This window comes from Platalea leucorodia, assembly GCF_965183815.1.
Source record: "Platalea leucorodia genome assembly, chromosome: 20".
In the NCBI taxonomy this organism is placed as follows: domain Eukaryota; kingdom Metazoa; phylum Chordata; class Aves; order Pelecaniformes; family Threskiornithidae; genus Platalea; species Platalea leucorodia.
In genome coordinates, this window is record NC_138842.1 from 8635279 (window position 1) to 8657964 (window position 22686).

At 59.2% G+C, this 22686-nt stretch overlaps 1 protein-coding gene across 2 annotated transcripts in view; it reads left to right on the forward strand.

Annotated features, from left to right (window-relative positions):
- ZBTB16 (zinc finger and BTB domain containing 16) overlaps positions 1-22457 on the forward strand; it is a 62583-nt gene extending 40126 nt beyond the window's left edge. For both annotated transcript variants that reach the window (XM_082330639.1, XM_082330640.1), the window contains exons 4-7: positions 24-110; positions 16997-17167; positions 19371-19538; positions 19820-22457. In XM_082330639.1, the coding sequence (XP_082186765.1) occupies positions 24-110; positions 16997-17167; positions 19371-19538; positions 19820-20049 (656 nt within the window). In that variant the 3' untranslated portion in view covers positions 20050-22457. The remainder of the gene's footprint in view (positions 1-23; positions 111-16996; positions 17168-19370; positions 19539-19819) is intronic.
- The last annotated feature ends 229 nt before the right edge of the window (positions 22458-22686 follow it).

Here is a 22686-nt window from a genome sequence, read left to right on the forward strand (position 1 = left end):
TCCTCTCCCCTTTCTCTCCCCAGCGGGCGCCAAAGCCCTGGTCTGCGATCAGTGCGGCGCCCAGTTCTCGAAGGAAGACGCCCTGGAGACGCACAGGCAGACGCACACCGGTACGTGGCCCTCCCTTTCCCTCCTTCGCTTAGGCACAACTTTAATATTTAGGCTGCCTTTGTAACCTTTTGCCCAACGGAGAGCTTAACCCTTTGTGGTTCCTGCATCCATTTCTTGACTTTAATTTGATTAAGGTAAGTTGCTGCGTTTTCTGCTGAACGCTCGGAAACGGTTTTGTACTTGCGTTGAAGTCTGCGTATGGCATTTGCAAGGGAAACCTCCCCCAATGGCTTTTGGCTTTGGATGTTTGCCGCTGACTTATTTTGGTCTGGTTTTGCTGAGCTCGTAACGGTGATGATGGTGGAAGGAGGAGCGCAACCCGCCTCTGTGGTTAAACCCAGCATCCTTGCACCGCTCACGGGTCGCTCTTGGTTTCTCAAGCCACGTGCGCCGAAATTTGACCAATGTGATGGTACTTGGCCACCGTTTCAGCTTTAAGGGAAGCTTCCCAGGGGATAAATACCCTTGTCAGGAGTGTTTGGATGCTCGGGAGGCCAAGAGCGATGAGTTACCAATCATTCGCAAATCCCAGCCTGCGCTGATAGTTGCGTTCCTGTTTTTCAGAGCCTTTATAGGGATAAGTGCGTTGCGTCTGGAGCTCTGGGGAGGTTTTGTTGTGCTGCCGCGAGGTGCGCGCATGGGTGCAAGCGTCTGCTGGGTGGTCAGACTGCGCAGGGGGTGCGCAGCCGCTCGTAGGAAAGGATGCTCAGGGACCTGGGACCCGGGGACAGGGCTTTGTGGAGGGCTGGACCCAGCTGTGTGCAGAAAACCTCTTTCCCCTGTGCTCAGATGTGTTTAAAACCCTGACCGGAGCGGTTGCTGTGGCCTGCTGTTCCTGCCTGTGCTTTGCAGGAGGGAGGTAGCCCCAGCTCCTCTTCTGCTAAAACACGGGTACGAGGCAGCCGTTCGCACAGCGCCGTTGCATTTATTGCTCAGCGTTAACGTATGCACGTGGGAAACGATGGCGCAGCAAATGCAAGGTAATTTGTTCCTTCTGCGAGCAAAACACCGGCCCTTTCCAAACAGCTCTCAGTAGTTGGCTTCTGCCACGCTTCTGCTATTGCGCTTCCCAGCCCGTCGGGGAGCACAAGGAGCTCTTTATGCATCCTGCAAAGGCCGCCTTGCCCAGGAAGGGTTTGCTGCGGGACACGGGGGAATTCGCAGCCGGTCGGTCTCGGGTGGAGCCTTTCCAACCCCCAAAACCAGGCTGGAGCAGGGAAGAGCGCCCACTCCTCCCCGTGCTATATTAGGAGCGGTTTAGCTGAGCACAAGCTCGTCTTTCAGGGCTGAAAACCCCGATAAATGCCACTAATGGCTGAGTTCGCAGTCGGGGGTGGCAAGGCGACGCGCGGGCGCTGGGCTGGCACGGAGAGCCCGGCCGGTTTCACGCCGGGGGTTCGAGGACCGACAGGCGATGCAAAGTGCTGTGTCACCGGGCGGGAATAGCTCCGGCTGTCATCCGATCTGGGAGCCGCGCTGGCCGAGCACCAGTTCGTAACTTGTAAAGTAATTGCCCTCCTTATCCAGAGTCGTACGGCTGGAGGCCAGGCTTTACAAATCACGGTCTTTTTAAAAACCGTGCGTACTGTAGGTTAAGGAGGAGGAAAAGGCTTGCGGTGGGGCAGCCAGCAGCACGAAGGGACTGACGGCTCAGGGACAAGCGACCCAAGCCCAAGCAGGGAGTTCGAGGTGGCCGAGCAAGCAGCAGCTGCCTCCCAGTTTCCTTAGGTTTCCTGGACCTGTTGAGCATCCCAAGGCGGTTGGTGGGAGCCTGGCTCCCCTCGGTACCCGGGGCTGCGTAACCCCCGGCGTGCCATCGGGAGCGGATGCTGTTGAGCAGCTGTGTAACGATGCCCGCGCCCAAAATCATCCCGCAGATGCAGAGCAGCTACGCGGTTTTGCTAACGACCTCGACGCTTCTGCGGGGATTTGAGCCCCTTTGGTTGCTGAAACCCAGGGGCCGGACCGAGCCAAAGCTCAAAGGGCAACAGGAGAACGGAGCACGGGGGACGCGGTGACCCAAGCTGAGCGGGTTTATTTATCATCCCCGCCTCCAGCTGTAAACACGGGCGGCTCGGTTACGCGGTGGAGAGGGGCTGGGTGGCCAGGGCGGCCGAAATGAATCGCTTCCTCTCCTCGGGTGGCAGGCGGAGAGCCCTGCCCTGGCACGGAAAGCATCCCTCCCCTGCCGGCGCTATAATTAACCCCATTCCCAAATAACGGCATCTCCCAAAAGGGATTTTTTTTGGGCGTCCTCCCTTCACCCTTAGCGGCAGGTTGGTTGGCAAAAGACCTTGCAGCCAGAAAAATAGCCCTTTTTGGTAGATGCGCGGGTGGGTTCCTTCAAGGATGGCATCAAAAACCGAGCAGGCTGTGTCTGGCGCAGGCTGACCAAAGGTACCTGCTTTGCTCAAAACCGCGGTGTTTAGGGGAGGATGCGGGACCGGTCTGCAAACAGTCCCCGCTTCTCTGGGTGACCTACGGCTTGAGAGCTTTTCTGCAAGGGATGGCCGAGAGAAAGGGTTCTCGAGGTTTCTTTTCAGTATATTGGGCTGTTTCTTGGGGGAACGGTCAGGATCCAGCACCCCCGTTTATCTCGCCTTTTTTTCCCCCGTTGCCCTCACTGCTCCTCCGATTGACAGTGCAAACCACGAAGCCGGCCTGCTGTACGTGTGCTGCATCGAACACTGTCCATCCTTTAGGGCAGAAAACCTACGCCCTAAAGACAAATTAGCTTCTGCTTGTGAGCACAGAGCTGGCTGTGTGCTGTGTACAGCCCGCTCGACTCAGGACTGAGACGCCCTCTCCGGGTGTTCGCTGTCCTTGGCCCCCGTCCCGCAGCAAGAGGAAAAGCAGCAACTGTTTTGGCTCATCTTCCAGCAGCGCAAGCTCGGTGCCACGCCGGAGGCAGAGCGTGGAAAATTCCTTACCCTTCTCCTAAAATGTAGAGGAAAAACCAAAACGCATCGAGACGACGGCCCGAGGACCCCCAGCAAGCGCCAGCGGGGCTCGGGATGCTCGCACGGCTGGTGTTCGTGCTAACAGGGTTTGGGCTCGTCGCCGACTTTTATAAATATCAGAGGTGACTCGCCTAGAGTTTCCTCCCGTGTGCCAAGGCAATTAACGCGCGCGAGCGTGTACGCGCTGGGCAGCCGGTGTCAGCCAGCGGGCCAGCACGGATTTAGTCCTGACCCAATTTCACGTGGGCACGCTCGACGCCTAGTATAGAGTCCGTTTTCCTCGGCGTGTAGTTGGCTCTTTGATTTGTGGGGTCGGCGTGCCCCCGGCCGCTCCGCTGAGGATGCGTGGGAGCCTTCGCCCTCCCCTGCCTGCGTCTCCTGCCCGCATCCCTCGCGTCCCCCGGCTGGCGATGCTGGACCGGGACACGAGTAGCAGAAAAGAGTTAATAAAACCAACGTGTGACTGAAAATTGAAAAGCTATAAATCTCCCCCCACCTTTTTTTTTTTTTTTTTTTTTTTGCTGGGATGTTGGTAGCGTTTTGATTTAATAGTTGGCCAAACACAAGGGTCTATTTTATTCAGAGTTTACAGGCCTCAGGGCTGTTATTCCTCCAAATTTAATAGCATTGAAATTGCAGGGTTGGCGATAATTTGCCTATCACTTTCTGCTCTCCCATTGATGTTTATTGTCAGCGGGATGGAATCTCAATCCGATTCACTTAGATAACATGTCTGTTAAACATTTAGATAATTGTGCCATCATTAACTTGTCACATTATTTTAGAGATTCAAAACAGTCGTGCGGTATAAGCGGAGGTACAAAGGGAGAAAAATCCGGCGCATGAGAGCGAGAACCCGGGAGAGGAGGCGGTGGTGCGGTGGGATGCCCCCGCGCTGGGTCCCGTGGAAGGTGTCGCCGGCGGCTGCTCGGGAAGCTCAGCCTTCCTCTCTGTCTTCGCAGGGCTTTAACTGCTTTTTTCCCCCCAAAAAAATTCTGCTCCTGTTCTAAACGCGTGCTGAGGTACGCAGTGGGTTTTTTGTTTTGTTTTGTTTTGTTCTTTTGTTTTTTTTACATGCCAGAGCACTTGGCATTGCTCTGTTAAAGAGCATCCCAGAAACCCCATTAGTGGCTCGGGTTGGCGGGGGGGATGCGTGGGAGCCTGGCGGAGGTGGAGAGGGGACCGTGCCGGAGCTGCGCTGGCACACGGGCACACGCCGTCTCTCTCTGTTCCTGGCGAATTTACATTTACTCCGCTTAACTGCGTGTTTGCCTTATCTCCTTTCTTTTGCTTCGCTTTCTCTGCCTCAAAGTGGTACCCGCCTAAAAGATATCAGTGGTGTTATGGACGTACATTGCACTGTTTTTTTCGCTGTTGGAAATTAAGGATTTTGAGCAAGTGGAACGTAACGTGCAAGGTTGGTGATATGAGCCATAAATTACGTTGAAGCATAAATTCCGTTTGCCTTACGCTCAGCGTGGCGCCGCGAGCTGTGGCCAAGCTGGCTCTCCGCCGGCGGCTGGGGCTTGTCTCGGTGGTGGCACTTGCCACCAGCAGCCGTCTGTAACGTCCCCGCTCCGGCAGCGGGCGACTTGGCTTCGGGAGATGCGATTCTCGACCCCTCTCGGTGCACCCTCTCCCACGGCTCCATCGGAGCGGTGCCCGGCCACGCTTCCTTACCGAAACCAACCCGACGTCTTCCTGGGCTGCCCGTGACTTTCTATTACCGTTTCACAGGACTCCTGAGAGTTTTCAGAGAGCAGCTCGACGAGGCTTCTGGGGGAAATACCGCCAGATAGCATTTTTCTCCATAGCTAGAGATAATGCGCTGTAGTATTAAGTATGCTTAGAGGTAATTATCCCTCCCGTGCTCGCTTCGGTTGCGCGGTCCCGGCTGGGGGAGGGAGCGCAGGCGATGCCGTGCGGTGATGCCCAGACGATGCTTTGTGGTTTTCCTCTTGGATGCCGGTGTGGATTTTGGGTGCTCGGGCATGGAAGCGCTGGGAAAGCCCTTGCACACGCTCCTCCAGCGCGCCGCCGTCCCCTAATGCTTCTGTCGGAGGCTGCGAGCAGCAGACACGGGGCTGAGATGGGCTTTGCTTCGGGTGCAAGGATCGCGGTTCCTATAGAGGAGGCAGGAGGGCTCCGTGACGCACCGGAATGGAGAAAATGGGTGCTGGGTTCAAACCGTGACTCCTGAGCTTAGGAAACAAATCTGGTTAACCATTGCACGTGGAGGGTGTGCAGACGCTGTTCCCGGCACCTTCAAATGCCGGCAGCGCCCAGCGGGAATCCTTGACCAAGCTGGGAACGTTGGATTTGGGGCCGGGGGAGTTGCTACCAGAGGCAGCTCCGGGGGTTTGTGGCTTCAGTGGCAACTGAAAATATGAAATGCCGACAGTGAAGACGCTTTCATGGCTGCTGTGACATTTTTGGGTACAGGCGTCCAACTGGAGCCAAATGTGCCGTGCGCAGGCGTGGCGTCTTTTGTGCAGCATCGCCTGCAAGTGTATTTATAAGAACCTTGGAAAAAATACTCGGTGCTTAGCTTTGGCCGCTCGACAGGGAGCAGGACTCGCTCGCTCCAGCCTTCGGCTGTGGCAGAATGAAACGAAAATGCTGAGCCGAGGAAGGGCGGAACAGAGCAATCCAAATGCATCCAAAATGCAAAGCCTCGAGGTTTTTCAATACTCTCGCGGCCAAGTTTATTTGCAGAAAGGACTGAAAACGGTACAAGCAAAGGGAAGGACGAGCACGTGGCTTCAGCTGGAGCCCACCGCCTCTCCTGTGCTTCCCAGCTCGTGGCCCGGGTGCTGTGTGGCCCACAAGCCAGTGTCTTCAAAGGAAGGTGGTTTTTGCAAGCGTTTATTTCTATAAAAACGAGGGCTGGGACAGCTACGCTTCCCATCGGAAGCCTCCGTCATTCAGGAGCGTAACTCACGATGCAAGCGGGCGTGCCGCATCCGCCGCCTTGCCCCCCGCCACCTCCGAGTGCAGCGTGCGGCCGCAGCGTGCCGGGAGCTCGCCGGCGAGCGTGCGGAGCGGGGTCGGCGGCGGCGGCACCTCGTTAGCACCGGCCCCGGCCGGGCGGTGCGTGCCGCCGGCCCGGGTTCTGCAGGGTCTCGGGGCAGCGGGTCCTGGGGGGCGCAGCACAGAGCCCCTTTGTCTGACAGTAATGTCCTGTGACAGCGCTTGAAATCCGAGTCCCAGCGTGCATTCCTGGAACCGGGAATCTCCCTGCCTCCCAAAGCACAGCTGCTTTTTCCACCTTTACAGCAAATGGCAGCGAAAATTCCCCGCGCTTCAAGGTGGGCTCGTCGGGAAGCGCGACGAGGTCGGGCTTCGTGCGAGCGGCCGTGGGCGCTGAAAACAAGCCAGGAGATGGAAACGTGGCGGACCCGTGCGTCCACGTCCAAAACCAGAGGCCAATGGTCGGCCTTTAATTTTCCTGTGCAAATACTATTTAAAGCACGATGAGAAAAGCCCTCTCGCTAAGCTACGGAGAAATCTTTCTTGTCCTTTAATTCTAGATGAAGGGGATTAGTGTGAACATATTTAACCTCTGACCCGCGGACAAAAGCATTATCAAATTTAGTTGCCGAGTGGCTCCCCATTTAACCGAACCAGTGCAGTATCTCAGCAATTTTTTTTTTCTCCCCTCCCTTGAAAGCTTTAACATCCATTGTTGCCCCCGGAGCGCGGGGGGACTTGGCAGCCCTCCTCTGCTCGCATCCGAGGAGCTTGTCAGAGCCCCCGTAAGGGAAGCCAGCGTCCTACGGTCGCTGCCGGAACCCGCGGAGGCTTCGAAAAGCAAGCGAACCCCCTAAAAACGCAAAGCTGTCTGTAGCTTGGGCTGCTTTTGCCCTGGTTTCTTCGTGCCTGCCTTGGCGCTGGCCATTCACCCGCCTGCGATGGCGCGGAGGCTGCTCGGCCGTCGCCCCGAGCACAAAGAGACGCCTCTTGTACCCCTTTGCTCCTCGCTTTGCTCCGGAGCAGGAAAGAAAACGCGCTCCCGGCTATCGCGCTCCCGGCAAGCTGAGGGATGCTCGGCGCTGCCACGCCGGGCCTTTATAAAATAGGGATGAAACGCGGGCGAGGAGGCGGCCGGGGTCTCCTGGTCCGGCGGAGGAATGCCGAGAGGGGCCTCCCGTCAGGAGCCGGTGTCCGTTTACAGTGCATCTCTCATAAACCCGGCGGCGGGGGCGAGGGCAGGGGGACCGGCCCTCCTGGTATGTGATTGATTATCTGGTATTTATGCCATTGAGGACTTTTCAGCGGCTCGGGGTCAGGGGGTCATCTCATGTGTCTTGCTGCAAATCCGCTTCCTTTTGTACAGTGCGGGCTGGGTGAGCAGACACACAAAAACAGCTTTTTCTTTTCCTTGGGAAAAAGGGGAGGGGGGCGGGCTGGTGTCAATGAATTTTTTTTTTCAGCCTTTCCTGAATAGTGTCCTTTTTAATTCCAAAGAACTTTTAATTAAAAGTAGCAGGAAAGTTCATCTCGACAAGGTTTAACTTACCTTAGCAGTTACTTTTGTCCCCCGGGATTCGCGTCTCCCTGCTTTACAAAAAAAACCCCAAGAAATGGGGGAGAGGCTGCTCTCGGTACCGTTTTGCCTCTCCCCGGGTTTACCGAGAAGGCCTTTTCATCTTTTCTCTTTTTTTTTTAATGATGGGGGAGCAGGAATAATAAGCGGACGCTGCGAATCCCAGCTTTGTGCCTCGCGGCAGCCGGCAGCTCCACCGGCCGTGCTTGGCCGGGGGCGGCTGCCCGCACCGCCGAAAGGGTCGTTTCTTCGGCTGGGATGCGAACCGGGGCTCCCCGGCGTCTCCTCCGGGCCAGAGGATGCCAGAGCGGTACCACCCTGGCCGGGAGAGACCCAGGAGTGGAGCGGGTGGGCAACGGGCGGGCACCGCTCTGTGCCGGGTGGGACGATGGTGGTGATGGCGGTGGCGGTGGTGGTGCTGGTGGCTGCCGTGGTCTCCCATGGGCTGGGATGCCGCAGCCCCGTAGACGAGCGCAGGGGCACCGCGGAGGGCAGGACGTAACGCCGCTGGCCAGGGACGTCGTCTGCTGTCCCCTAAAACCCTCTGGCAGGGAAAAGCGCGTGCCTGCCGTGATGTGCCAGTTGGAAAATGCTCGTGGGGGAGATTATTTGGCCAAAAAGAGAGGGGAGGTGGCTCTCGGTGGACCAGAAACGCTGGTGAGGGCTTCGTCTCCTCACTCAAGTGCTTTGTTTAACGATGGAGCAGTTTCTGACACATTAGTTTAGCCATCACTGGGAAAACGACGGGGAAAAATGTGTTAGGTTTTCAACAGAACGTCAAATTATTTTTTCAGCTGGTTTCGCTCCAAATTCCGTTTGGGAAGAGGAAATCTGGGAAGCCGTTGTGGTGACGAGTAAGCGAGTAGTTGACAGCTTCCCTTCTGATGCGGTGGCCAGAAACGCCGCCACAATTTGCCTCTGATTGCCCGGGGGAAGCACTCGTCCTCCAGAAGGGCAGGGATGGATCTGCAGCGTGTGCCTTCCTTGGGGAACGGCAGGGATGGGTCCAGGATTCTCCAGGGTGGAGAGCACTGGGACAGGCTTAGGGGCAGGCGGCACCGAGGGGAGATGCTGTGCAAAGATACGCAGATACTGAACAGGTTAATGCATTTCGGTCAAGCGATGTTTGTTTTGCCAGGAAAGAGGACAGCTTTGCATCCGTACCTTTAGGGCTGAAGGAGCTGAATACCGTTTTCCGTCGAGGATGAGCGGGTGCAAGGGAGTTCGGATGCACAAGGCGCGTGCGTGCGAGCCGGGCTCGGCAGCGCCGGCATCCCCGCTGCAGGCGAGGGGAGGTGGGTGCCCCCCAGCATCGTCCCCTCCTGCCGGCACGGTGCTGGCTCCGGGGCACGCTCGGTCGCTGCAGAGGAAAACCGCATCCCCCCGCTCCCGCGTACTTTTTCCCTTCCCAGGAAAAGTTTCCTCTGGCTCCGAGCTTGCCGTTTTTCACACCTGCGTTAGGGCTGAATTACCATCACCGGCTCCTCCGGGGAGCTAAACCGAGACCTGTTTGCAAGGGCGCAACATCGCCCCGCTCTCCCCGCTCAGCTGCGTGGCCAGACGGGGCTCGGCGGTGGCGTTTATCCCCCCAGCCGACGTGCAGAGAGGCCTTTCGTGAGGGTCTCCGTCGCCCGTGGGCTTTGTTCGGCCGCGGGAGGACGCAAACAGCGCCATCTCGCACCCTCTCGTCCGGGCTCCCCGGAGCAGGTTATCGTGTTCCTGGTATTGGTACCAAAATGCCGAACGGCTGCTGAAAAGGGAAGGTTGTTCCCGTTGATGCGCTACGTTTCTGGCCACCTAAACATTTTTGATATATATCCATAATTTTGATAGTACAAGGAAAAGGCTTTGGGGATTTCACCTTTTTGAAGGAGGGCATGCCTCCAGCTTTGGCCAGAAGGCTTTAGGGTTTGTAAACATCCTCAAAGAACTGTTTGGCCTAAAATAATAGAAATTATGCTCAAAAGCGCAGCGCATCGTAGGCATGAAGCCTCCGCAGCGCGTTCCCAGGCTCACGTGGTGTTGGGAGCTCGGGAAGCTCTCGCCTCCCCCCGCCGAGGGGTGGAAATGCAGTAAAACGGGATTGGGCCCTAAAAAGGTCATCGGGGTTTCGTTTCCAGAGGCGAGGTTTGCGCGGCGCTCGGTTTCTTCGGGAGGAAAACCCGCTCGTGCCCCGTCGGTGCGGGTGATGCTGAGCACGCCCCTTCCTTCCAAAGCCTGGGGACCGCGTTCGGGGAGGGCAGGACGCGGCTGGATGCTGCAGCAGCCGGAGAGCGGAGGCGGCTCTTCCCACGTGCTGGGGAGAAGGGCTCGGTTAGGAGATGCTCGGGGGACGGCTTGTCCCCTGCGCCGGTGACAGGGGCACGCCTGGACCGACGCTGTCCCCTGGGGGCACGCCTGGACCGATGCTGTGCCCCGAGGAGCATCCCTCGCAGGCAAGGAGCCGCCCGCATCCCTTGGTTCGCGGGCAGGCCTCGGCGCCTGAGCTCGGCATCCTGCCCTGGAGATGGGGAGCGTGCGTGGCCCTCCCCGGCAGCCGATCCCCCCCGCAATGCGCCCCTCGATTAACGCCCTGTTTGGACCCGCGGGTGCTTCGCCCAGCGCGGGTCCAGCTGCCACCGTGATTGACGCAAAGCCAGTCTATAAATAAAGTCTTTCTCTCCTCTCATAAAGACTTTGCGGTTTAGTTTGCTTTCAAGGTCAAGATCAGACCTTTCTAAATAAACACATATCAAAGGATCATTAGCGGAGCAGCACTGTTAAATTGAGATATTAACTTATGTCAGCCGCGCGTTTCCTTTTTGTTCTGTAACTCGCGACTGCGGCGGGTTTTTATTATTTTGGCCCTAGGCGGTAGCATCTGGCTTCTGTAGAGACTGTAAAAATTAAAAAGCAACACAAATCATTGCGAGAGAAAAGCAGTAAATTCAATGATAAGAATTTAAAATTAAAATGTTTCGGCGCTTTTATATTCCGCGAAACATGAAACGAATGAGTTGTGTGCCTGTTGCCATAAAGCCGCCGCCGCTAATAGTCGCTGGGCTCTTTCCCTCCCCGCTCGCTCTCCCTCCTAATCTTTCTTGCCTGAGCAATCGCAGAAAAGCGCAATGAAGGAAGACGACGACGATGATGACGGCGATGAGATGGAGATGCAGGGCGGCGGGGAAGGGGGCGAGGTGCTGCCGATGGGACCGGGGGGAGCAAAGGGCTCCCCGAAAGGGAGGCGAGAAGGGGATGCGCTCGTCCCGCCGCGCTCAAAGGGAGATGGAGAGGTCGAGCGGGGAGGGTGTGACTAATGCGCCGGGTCACTGGGATGCGGGACCGCATTGTCCCCCAGGTCCAGATGGCCCCCGGAATAAATCACCCCCGGCGGGTGCGGGCTGCCCGTGCCGGAGCCCGGCTCAGGGCTTCCCGCCCGCTCCCCCGGGCTGCTGCGGGCGCCCGGCCTTCGGGCGTCCTCCGTGCGCGTCCCGCCCCAGGCGATGGGGAGAGCGGGGCTGCGGCCGGTGGGAAGCAGCACCGTGCATCGCCGCGGGGGCGAAAATCGAAGTATTTAGGTTTGGCGTTTCTCTTTAATCCGCTGTGCTTGCAAGGTCGATGTTGTACATCTGCTCTGAAACGCTTGAGTTTTTCTAGGCGTTGGTAGAAAGGTGAGCGGGTGCCGAGGCGGCGCCGGGGAGGGGGCATGGCCTGCCCTCATGTTGCAGCCAGGGCGGCCGCATCCAGCTGCCCCCGGAGGAAGACCAACGGCAGAAGAGCCAGCAGCGCTGGCTGCTTTCTAAGAATTAATTTCCCATAGTTGGTTAAAGTTGGGAAGAAAGCTGTGCTATCTCCAAGTAAATAATAATAATCAAACAAATGCCCCCTTGGGAGAATTTGCCTTCCATAAAGATGCTAATTAGCGAGGAAGCCGAGCCATGGAGTCCGGAGGCAGCCTTTGAAACCGGGATGATTTGGTGACTCCGGCACAAAACGTGCACATCTCGTGTGTTTATCATCCGGGGTTTTCCCCCCTCCCCCAGTCTCTACTTAACCATGAAGGTTGTAGGGGCTGTCAGGCTCCAGCCGAGCAGCCGGCATGGCCGACGGGTGCCAACGGCATCCCTCAGAAGCACCTTGGCTCGGCGTGACACCCTTCAAAACCCGTGCGTCCACGTGTGCGTGTGCAGGCGTTTTGCACGCCGGCAGCAGCGTTCAGGGAAGGGCTCCTTCGCACCGCCCCGTGGGTTCGCTTCGGTCTTGTCACCAAAACCGCCGCTTTTGGTTTCATTATAATCCCGGAAACAGACACCAAAACTGGGTTAATCTTCTTACCCCGAGCAGCATGTATCCACCGCCCTCCCGGGGCAAAACGCAACCTCGGTGCTGGTGCCACCAGCCAGCACCCCCGGGACCGTGCCGGTGCCCGCTGCTTCTGCCTGTCTTTCATCACCCATCCTCCTCCTCCTCGGCTTGGTGCCAGCGGGACGTGCGCGGCAGCCCCAGGGAGCCCTCCGTGCCGAGCTGAGCCCGGCGCCTTACGTGCGTGCCCCGCAGGCAGGGCTGGAATGGAGGGCTACCTGCAGCTCTAGGGCTGCGGTCACCAATGGTTTCGTCCGCTTGCCTCCGCGGCCCCGGGGATGCTAAAAACGGTGTCCTCCCCTAACGCTGCTTTTCACGCCCGCCAGCAGCCTGCAGCCTCCCCTGCAGCCGCAGCCAGCAGCATTGTCCGGGAGGGGGAGGCTGGTAGGGAGCCCTTGACAGGCTGACAAAAAAACGTCAGACGTCCCTGAAATCTCATCTGGGGAGAGCCAACAGCCCTCGGGCTCCTGCTTTGCGTGGCCGGCGTGTTTTGGAACCGGCTGCCTCAGTCCTAACGATAGCAGCAATTTTAGTGCACCTCTTTGGCACGTGTGTCACATAAGAGATTACGCTAAATGCGAAGACTGAAGGAGGAGCGAGTCTTGTTGAAGACCCCGAATTTGCAGGACACTAGTCGAGGGGTTGGGGGTTTTACGGTGGGCTCCGTCAGCATCCTTCGACGCGTGCGCTCTATCGCCTGCTCTAACGCCAGAGCCTTCCCGGCGTGCCCCTCTGCAGGCTTTGATTACAGGTTTTTAATGCCATTGATTATTGCTGCAACGGATGGACAGAGCTTTTTCGCGTCTCGTAACGCTGCTCTGAGGAAAGACAGGGAAAAGATGGCAGCGTTAAGAGGAGGATTCGGGGAGGGGCGGTTGGGTTTGCGCATCCCCACGTTGGCTCTGCGGGCCTGGGGACCGCCGGAGCTGCGCGGCCGTGGCTGGTGCTCAGCGGAGGATGCTTCACCGGCACGGTGGCATCGGTCCCCTTCGGTCCCCCCTCCCCTGCTGCCGGAGCATCCCCGGTCCCCGGGTCACCCTGCGCCGGGGGCCCGGGCTCGGCGGCGCTGCCGCGGGGCCGGCGGGAGCACGCACGTGCGCGTGCACACGCACGGGGGGAAAAACTTGAAGTCAAATGTCTGAAAGTCAGATCCCTTTTTAGTATGAATTTGCTGTATCTCATTCTGAGCACTAATTCCAATTTAATTGCAAGTGGCCTGAAGCCTCTTCAATAGGAGTAACAAATGGTTTGATTTTGTAAACTTCATCAGACTGCATTTTAAATGCGACACACTAGCCCGGCTCGAATGCCAATGAAGCACTGAAGTAGCTCTCTGTTTACTAATTATCCGTTTTTACTTCAAGCCACGCTGGCTGGCTTGTCTGATTAAATCGGATTTGTGGGATAGAGAACAGCTAGCAGAGTTTTCTCTATAGTAAACGAGATTGAAACTATGGGCCGCCTGGCTGCACACTGTAAATTATATTTCCTTTTAAAGGGGACGTGTCGCCTTTCTCCCGCCGGCGCACCTCCCGCATCCTAAACTTCACGGCGCGGGAGCGCGCCCCGCTCCTTTCCGAAGGGAGACCCGCCCTGCCTTCCTCGCCCGCCGCCGCGCAGGGTTTTATTTTAATTCCTCCTCCCGCGGAGGCAGCGGGCGGGAGACGGCGCCGCGCTCGACGCCGTGATGCCTGCAGCATCCCTCGCCACGAGCTGGACGGGGCGGAAAAGCCCTGAATATGGCGTGTCGCGTCTCGCGTGCCTTTGCGTCCCCGGCGATCGCCCGTCTTTGGGAGCGAGCCGCCGGAGAACCGGGATGTGCGCCTCCAGGCTTGCAGCCGGGGGGTTTTTTACTCCCCGGAGCAAGCATCCATCCCCTAAAAGCCAGATTTCAGGCCACCTGCCGTTTAAAACTGCCTTGCACGAGGCAGCCAGCGTGCTCTCCCAAACAGCATCCAAAACCCAGCCTGCTCTGGCTTCTGCCTGCAAACCCCACAGCAGCGCCCGTAGCCGCCCCGGTAATGGTTACGGCTGCCAGCAAACAGCGCCGGGTCTGGCAGAGGTACGCGAAACCGGGGAAGATGGGCGAAGGTGGCTGCCGAACGCGGCGCAACGGGGCTGCGCTTAAACCTCCCCGGTTGCTAAGACTTTAATTCCGCAAGCTTGACCTACGCCGCCCCCTCCCTCGGTATCTATCTTTGTGCCCGGGGGCTTTTTATATTTTAATTTGCTTTTGAACATCCTGCAAAATTAATGGCGCGCTCGGGGCCATTGTGCGGCGTACAGTAGAGGGAAGGGCCAGCGGCGCCCGCCGAGAGCCGCCGCGTTTCCCGGGGAATGAATTGCTCGCCCGCCTTCGCCCCTTTTAATTGTTGACAGTAAAAAGCGTTTAAATGCCGCTTAATTTGTAATCATCTTCCCGCAAAAAGGGGAGAAACCATTAAAACGTCAGGGAAATGAATAAATCCGTCTCTCGCTGGTTTGGGGCGGCGGCGTTTTTTATCGGGGGTGATTTTTCTTCCGATGGCTGAGGGCTGGCTCGGGGCTGCTCCAGCTGGGAGCCCAGGGCCGCGCTCAGGGTGGGAGGACGGTGCCGAGTCCCCGCGTCGCCCGGCGCGGCTCTCCTTGCGGCGAGCCTGGTACTGCCAAAGCCCGGCTGCGGCAGGGTCGGCAGCCACCCCAGCCAACCTCTCATGAGCTTTCCCATTTATTCCCGCCTCCCATCCTCTCTCCAAAGGTGGGACGTCGCTGCACGTGCAGCTTAAAAAAAAAAAAATCGACTTAATTGAACGCCCACAGCGGGACGGTGCCCGGCAGAGACCGTGCTTGGTGCCGCGGTCCTCAGCTGCTGGAGAGCCGCATCGGCGGAGCCTCGGGGCCGCAAACGAGCAGCGCCTGACCTCGGTCCTCCACGTCCATCGAGCTGCTGGGCTCGATGCCGGGATGCAGGGCCGTCTCCTGCATCCTCTGCCTTCGCGCCCCGTGGATGCTCTGCTCTTGGAGGGTGGTTAGTGCCGGTGCACATCAACCTTCCCATTTGGGGTGTCTATTTATTTACTGGTGCATTACCTAAAAACAAAAAAATAAAAAAATGCCTTTTGAGGGTCCTGGCAAGCAGCAGCCCGGGGGGATGCCCAGCTCCGGGGGGACGAGCACCGTCCCTGTGGACCAGCCGGTGCGTCCCCCGTGCGTGCACGAGGCAGCTCGTCCCCATCGCTGCGGCTGCCGGAGTCGGCCCGTTTTTTTTTTTCAAGCGGGGGCCAATTAGTTTCACAAATGAGGGCCCTACGGTGCCAGGGAGGATTTGTTACGGCCCCGCGCGCCGGCCCGGCAGCATTGTCCTGCCCTCCGCCCCCGCGGGAGCCCATTGTCCCCGGCCTCAGCGGGGGCTGCTGGCGGCAGATTTATCGGGGCCGGCGTCCCGCCGGCCGGGGCCTCCGCTCCGCAGCTGGCCGCGGCGCTGGGGGCTCAGCCCCGGGGACCTTTGACCCGTCCTGCTGTCACCGCCGGGGCCGCCGAGGGCCGCGGGGCCGCATACCTCTTGGGATTTGCTTTGCACGGCCCGTTCGGGGCTGGCTGCTTTTTTTTAATTTTTTTTTTTTTTTTTTTTTTTTTTTTGTCTTGGGAGCGTTTTGTCCGCAGCTGCGTGGGGGGGCGCGTGAGCCCGCGCCCCCCCGGGATAAATCCCTGCGGAGGGAGAAAGGCCGCTCCCGTGCAGGGCCGCCTCTCTTGCTGCTTTTATTCCCATTTCGCTAGGGGTTTTTTTTCAGATTTCAGAGCATTTCTGGGCAGCCCGCTGCGTGCCTTGCCGAGGCTGCGACTGAGCATCCCTCCTGGCGGCTCCTGCGTCCTCGGAGCCACAGGGCAGAGCCGGCCACGGCGTGCTACCACGCCAGGGCGGATGATGGCACGACGCCGGGGTGGGTGACGATGCACACCCAGGTGCTCTCTGCGTGCTGGAGGTGTGTGGCTGGCCAGGAGGGTGCCGCCGGCATCCTTCATGGGGAGCATCCTTTGCTGGCACCTGCCTGCGCGCCAGGCAGGAGCACGATGCCGCCGCGGCGGGTGCCTGCCGCCCGCCGTTCCCCTGCCCCGTGATGCGGTGGTCCCGGCGGGCTCCCCTCCGGCGACTCCGCCTCGCCGCCAGGTTCCCCCGGGCTGGTTTTGGCAGCGCGGCAAGCAGCCCCCCCCCGCCCCTGCTGTTCCTGAAGGCAGCGCAGATCCGTTGGTTACCTTGAACATCTTGCTGCTGCTAATGAATTGCTAATACAATTTTCTAGATAATTTTATTTCCATAGTCCTCACATTTTAATGTCTCCAAAAAGCTAGCATTTATTTGCTTAATCTCCCCGCGTAATACAATTTGCACTGACTCGTAGGTTCTGAACAATCAGCTATGCATAAACGAAAGCAAATTGTTTAATAACACAAAGGTCTGATATTTTTATTGACGGTGTGTAAGTATCTGGGGTTGGGTTTTTTCCCTGCTTTTGCTGTTGGGTTGATGCAGCCGGTTTTATACCCGTGCCCGCGGCTTGTAGGACGGAGCTTGTCTTTGTGTTAGGGCTCGGGACCGCATGCCGCGCAGGGGCGGGCGCGTCGCCCTCTTGCATCCAGCCCCTGCTCCCCGGGGCAGCTTTGCGGGGTGTTTTGGTTCCTGGGGCCCCCTTTCCCCAGGCATGGAGAGGTCTGAGCTCGGCAGCTCTTGCAGGTGCGTGGGGTTGCAGTGATCACCCAACAGCTGCCTTGCGTTTGGGCATCCCTGGGCGTCACGGGGCTGGGGCTTCCAGCTGCCTCCAGTGCAATAAAAGCCCCCTGCCCTCTGCCTGCATTCCCCCCGTGGGGCCAGCAGCAGCAGGGTCGAGGTGGCCAGGGTCCTACTGCCAGGACTTCAGCGACACCCAGAGCCCTGCAGCTCTCAGGGTCCCCCCCGCTGCCAAGAGGGAGCGGGGGGGACCCCGAACACTTGGCGGGGCGGTGGGACAGCGGGACGGGGGTCCCGGGCGCCGCCTAAGTCAGATCTCTCCCTCTCTGGCAGGTACGGACATGGCCGTTTTCTGCCTGCTGTGCGGCAAGCGGTTCCAGACGCAGAGCGCCCTGCAGCAGCACATGGAGGTGCACGCCGGGGTGCGCAGCTACATCTGCAGCGAGTGCAACCGCACCTTCCCCAGCCACACCGCGCTCAAGAGGCACCTCCGCTCCCACACAGGTACGACGGCTCCGCCGCCGGGGTGCTCGCCGCTCGGGCAGGCTTCTCCCCATTTGTAAAAAAAAAAAAACAAAGGGAAAAGAAAGGTGAAATTGTCTTAAAAGTGTCGAGGCGACTGCAGTTGAGGTTGTTTGGATTTGAAAAACGAAACGGAAAAAAAAAGCCGCGTGTAATAAGTTGATCCAGTATAAGGTGACACGTGACCTTCTTAGGGGATGTGCGATCATACCCGCTTCATCGGCTTACAGGCAGTAGATGCACATAATCAGCTGGTGCTCGGCCCTAATGGGATTAGGGCGACCTGTGCTACGTGTAGCTGGTGCTTCGGTGGCGCAGCCCACCGGGGCAGGGCTTGGCTCCAGGAGAGCCGGGTGGGAGAGCGGGGCTTGGACCGCCTCGCGCCGTGTCCCTGGCTCCTCCGTCCCCAGGCAGGGCCGGGGGAGGGCAGGGGGAGAGGTCCCGGCCGCGCAGTGAGCGCCGTCACTCGGGTCCAGCTGCAAAACCCCCCAGTGCAGGAGAAAGCAAATCCTTGGGGGATGAGCGGGGTCGTGCGGGGGGAGCCTGCCCGGTGCTTTGCAGCCCTGCCGTGCCTCGCAGCCAGCGCTGCGGCTCTCTGCAGCTGCGTGGGTGACGCGTTCCTCGCCCATCCTTTGCCCAGGCGGGCTGGAGGCTCCCGCACCTTCCTCGGCTGCGCTTTTATTGCCGGCAGGGAGGAAAACACGTGCTAAGTCGGGGCACCCCTCCTCCTTTCTCCCCTTAAGCAGAGTGCACGCAGACAGCCTCCAAAGGGGACGTAAAAGCAGCTGCTGGGGGGACGCGCGGGCAGCGCGACGGGAGGGTCGCTCCATCTGGGCTGTGGCCGGCGGCTGCCAGACCCACACGTGTGCGTGGGCTCGGGGTCCCGACGTGGGAAACGGGAATCGCGTGCTGATGATAAGTACGTTAATGCCGAGCGCTGGAGCTATTTATAGCCGGTAATCCGGTGACCTGGGCTGCGGGTCGGGCCCTGCGTGTCCCACCCCAACCTCTGCCGCTTTAGCAGCTCCTGGCTGTGAAAAAGCACCGTCATCATCGGCGCTTCAGGGGTGTTTAATCATGCTGCGTGGTTTCATCCCGCACGGATGCAGGATGCTCGCGCTCGGGGCCAGAGCCCTCCGGGGGCCGCAGCGTCCGTTTACAAGGCTCCTCCGAAAAACCCAGCACGTGGAAATGCCGTCTGCCTCTGGCTGCAAATCGCTGTCTTGGACGACAGGCTCGAAAACCAAGGCGATAATTTGGAATTGGGCGTGGGGAGGCGAAGCGCAGCTGCCCCCAGGCAGCACCTGGCTCGCCTTTGAGGGGGGTCCGAAACGCGTCCCGAGCGTCCTCCTCCTCCTCGGGTGCCCAGCAGCAGCGGCGGGAGGGGGCGAGGGGCCACAGGTCTCGGCTGTGGCACACGGGGAGAGAGTAAAATATCATTTTAAAGAGGAAGCGAAAGCACAGGCATGTGAGTATATAACGAGAAGGACAATTTATGCCCAGGCACGAGTGCAGTTTGACACGGGGATAATGAAAAAACGTAGGTCATTGTGGATGACTTAAGCCTTCACAGCTGAAGAAAATGTATGAAATGCGGGGAACATTACACGCTTGGCAGCTCCGCACATCTGCAGCAGGACAAGTGAAATACAGTTGGCCATTCTTTACCATAAACTGTGCTTGTAGGATATGCGGCACAGAGAAATTGTAATTACAGTGACAAGACAAATCAGTAATATTTAAATATTCATGAACAAAGTCTCGGACGATCAATCTATCTTTATTGTCCTTGCCTTCGCGGCTGTAATAAATAAGTAGCTGGAGCCCTCACCTTTCCTTCAAATCATTCTGCCTTTGGTGCCGAACCGGAGTTCATTTATCAGCCGCCCGGTCTGGAGCGGGGGAGACGCCCGGGGCCGGGTCTGTGCCGGCGATGCCTGGTGAAGAGCCCGGGAATTGGTGGCGGGAGGCTCGCGGCGCCCTCCGGTCTCTTTACCCCGCTGCGGACCCAAGCGTCCCCTCCGCACGAGGATGCGGAGACTGGCGTGCCGTACTCGGGTAGCTGGGATGCTCTGTCCCTCGGGATGGCGGCGGCGGGTGCCGGAGGTAAACGCAGGCTGGGGCGCTAGCTTTGGCGTGGCGCGGTGGCCGCGACGGTGGCTCTGACGCGCGCGTGTGCTTGCAGGCGACCACCCCTACGAGTGCGAGTTCTGCGGCAGCTGCTTCCGGGACGAGAGCACGCTCAAGGGCCACAAGCGCATCCACACCGGCGAGAAGCCCTACGAGTGCAACGGCTGCGGCAAGAAGTTCAGCCTCAAGCACCAGCTGGAGACCCACTACCGGGTCCACACAGGTACGTGCTGCGGGGGGGTCTCTGGTGAGGCCGGCGGTGCCGGAGCGCTCCCCCGGCAGAGGTGCCGGCAGCGTGGACCAGGGCGGCGGCCATGGATAACGAATCGTCAGATGCGCCAGCACGTAACTATTGTAAATAGAGGATCAATAGAGAGATCGGTTTTGCTGTTCATTACTCGGTTATCGGCTGCGCCCGCCGCGGCAGCGTCGATGCCGGGCAGTTAATTACCGCCCGGAGGCCCCGAGCCCCCGCTGACGCCCCCGTCTCCCTCTCTCCCGCAGGCGAGAAGCCCTTCGAGTGCAAGCTGTGCCACCAGCGCTCCCGGGACTACTCGGCCATGATCAAACACCTTCGGACCCACAATGGCGCTTCCCCCTACCAGTGCACCATTTGCCTGGAGTACTGCCCCAGCCTCTCCGCCATGCAGAAGCACATGAAGGGCCACAAGCCGGAGGAGATCCCCACCGACTGGCGGATAGAGAAGACCTATCTCTACCTCTGCTACGTCTGAGGGAGGAGGCGCAGGGGCGGCGGGGCCGAGTGGCGGAGGACTGGGCAAAAAAAAACCCCACCAAACCCGCAGCGTCCACGGCCTTGTTTGTTTTCGGTTCTCGTTCGTTGCTTCTCGCCGGAAGGATCCTGCGGCTCGCGCCGGGGTGGGGGGATGCACCAGCCCCTTCCCCAGCCCCATCCGCTCCCCCTCCCCGGCCGCTCGTGCGCCCGCTGCCCTGGCACCCTCGCTGCGGGGCAGCCTTTGCCCCTTGCAGCCCCCGGAGAATTGGCTCCCCGGCCGGCCCCTCCATCACCGCTACTGCTGGGAAGCCCGCGTAGGAGCGGCACGCTTCCCCGAAAGCGCACGTGTGGCCGGCGCCTTGGGAAGGCTTTCATTTCTGGTTTTCTCTGTCCACCGCATAGAGCCCGCCGTGGATGCCCCACTGAGGACCCGAGCTCACACGTGGGCATGGCTCCGCGTGGGGCTCAGCCCCCGTTTCGGGAGGGTTCCCACGCTCCCCGGCTGTGGCGTTGCAGGTGGGAGAGCGCCAGCGTCCGGCGAGCGCGGCCTCGGCGGGGATCCCGGCCGCAGGAGGGTGTTTGGGGTAGGGAACCAGGTGCCAGCCGAGGCCTCGCGGTGCTGCCCGGGTCTGGGTGGGCACGGGGGTGCCCGGAGGCTGCCGCCCTCCCCCTGACCAAAGACCTCTCTATGCATTTCCCCTTCCTTCCCCGCCTTCCCGGGGGTGAGGGCGAAACCCCCCGCGGGGAGACGCGGCCGGTTTGGTGATGCGCGCTCGGTGCCGGCGTGGGTGCCGCCAGTGCATGGCATCGCTCTGAGCGGAGGGATCCTCTTTTTTCTGCTAATTCGGGGTGCCTGGAAGGTGCCGAGCGTGGTTTTTTGCCCAGCCCTCAGCTGCAGGAGCCCGCAAGCGAGGGGTGCCCGGTGGCAGGTGGCTTCGCTCACCAGTTTTTTTGCTTTTCGTTCGGTATTTTTGAACTTTCTTTTGGAATATTTCCGCGTTTAGCACATTTTACTTGAAATTACCTCGTTTTTTTGTGACCTCATGAGCTTTTATTGATTTGGGGGGGACGGGGGGCGGCGTGGCCGGGAAGGCGCGAGCCGCGTGCCCGGTGCTGGAGGGGCGGCGCGGCGGCAGCGTCCCTGCCGGCCTCCCGTTGTGCATTATCCTTACCAAAACTGGTATTTTTTGCCCGGCCCCGCGGGGCCGGGGGTGTCGGTTCTGAAGCTACCTCTTGTGTTCGTTTTTGTTGTGTTTCTCCTTCGTGGTCGCGGAAGCGGGCTCTGCGGTTTCCATCCCGCGCAGCGCTTGTGGCCGCGGCTTTTTTTTTGCCATTTTGCTGCGTTTCGGTGAAAAGGGGGGAAAAGAGTCGGGGGGAGCGGGACGGTGTCTGGATGTGGTTTGGAGGGATGCGGATCGCCCCCTTGCTGGGAGCTGCCGGTCCCGGCAGAGCCCGTCCCGCCTCTCCTGGCGCCGAGCAGGGATGCGGCTGCGGGTGCAGCATCCTCCCTCGCGCCCCGGTCCGGCTTTGCGCGCGCATGCCCCTGCGTGCGGGACCTTTGCTGCTCTGCACGGGGTGGACGCCGCTGTTGTACAATCCGGGATGTGACTGTGGATAACGGCTTGTTTAATTGTTGTGCCTAAGAAGAAAAAAAAAAAAAAAAGGAAAAAAAAAAGTTAAAAAAAACCCAGTTCTTTCACACGGAAAGTTGCTGCAATTTCTGGCGCGTGCGTGGGCGCTGCCCGTGGCGCACCGGCGCTGCGGGTGCCGCGGAGCACACGGCCGAGCTCATGTGGCTTTTTTTGCTTTAACCTCCCCTCCCGTCCCGCCGGCCCCCTCCTTCCCTCCCTCCCTTAGTGCCGCAGCTTCCCAGCTGCGACGGCGTTGGGGTCGGTGTTGGAGCGATGCCGCAGTGCCCCGGGCGCGCGTCCCCGCCTCTCTTTGCCGTGGCGTGGCGAGCCGTGGCGCGGCGAGCCGTGGCGCAGCCCCCGCCGCCCCTCCATATATATATAAGTATATATATGTGTATCATAGCAGTGAGGACCAAGCGCCCCGCGGGGCCCCGCGGCCCCGGGCTCCCTCTCCCCTGGCTTGTCGTCGGTGTCGTGAGCGCCCGCCTGCCCGTCCCGTTGCTCTGTGTTGCCGCTCGTGGTTCGGGTCCGTCGCTGTCCTCGTTCCGTCTACCTCAGCACCTCTCTGAGCCCGGGCGCAGAAGGTGCCCAAGCCCCCCTTTGGTTTTCTCAGAGTATCTATCGGCCCCTATTTTTTGTACGACTTCCTCCCTCTCCCCTCGCCGTTCGCTCCCTTGCGGTTCTGCTTGCGAGTCCTCTCTGTCCTCTAGCCACAGATGCCGTTAGCTAAAAGTTTCCTGAAAAATAAAGAAAAAGAAAAAAAAAAAAAAAAAAACCAGTTGTGGTGTCTCCTAGTTGCAGCTCTCCGCATCTGCCTTCGTCCTGTGTAGATTCAGATGCATTTCTTTGTAAGACTTCAGTGTTTCTGACAGAGGAAAAAAAAAGACAAAAAAAAAGAAGAAGAAGAAGAATATACTGCTGCAGGTTTTTTTCTCTCCATGTGTCACTAAGTGAAGTTCGTGCCTTCTATAGCAAAGAGAATATTTTTTACATCCTACTAACAG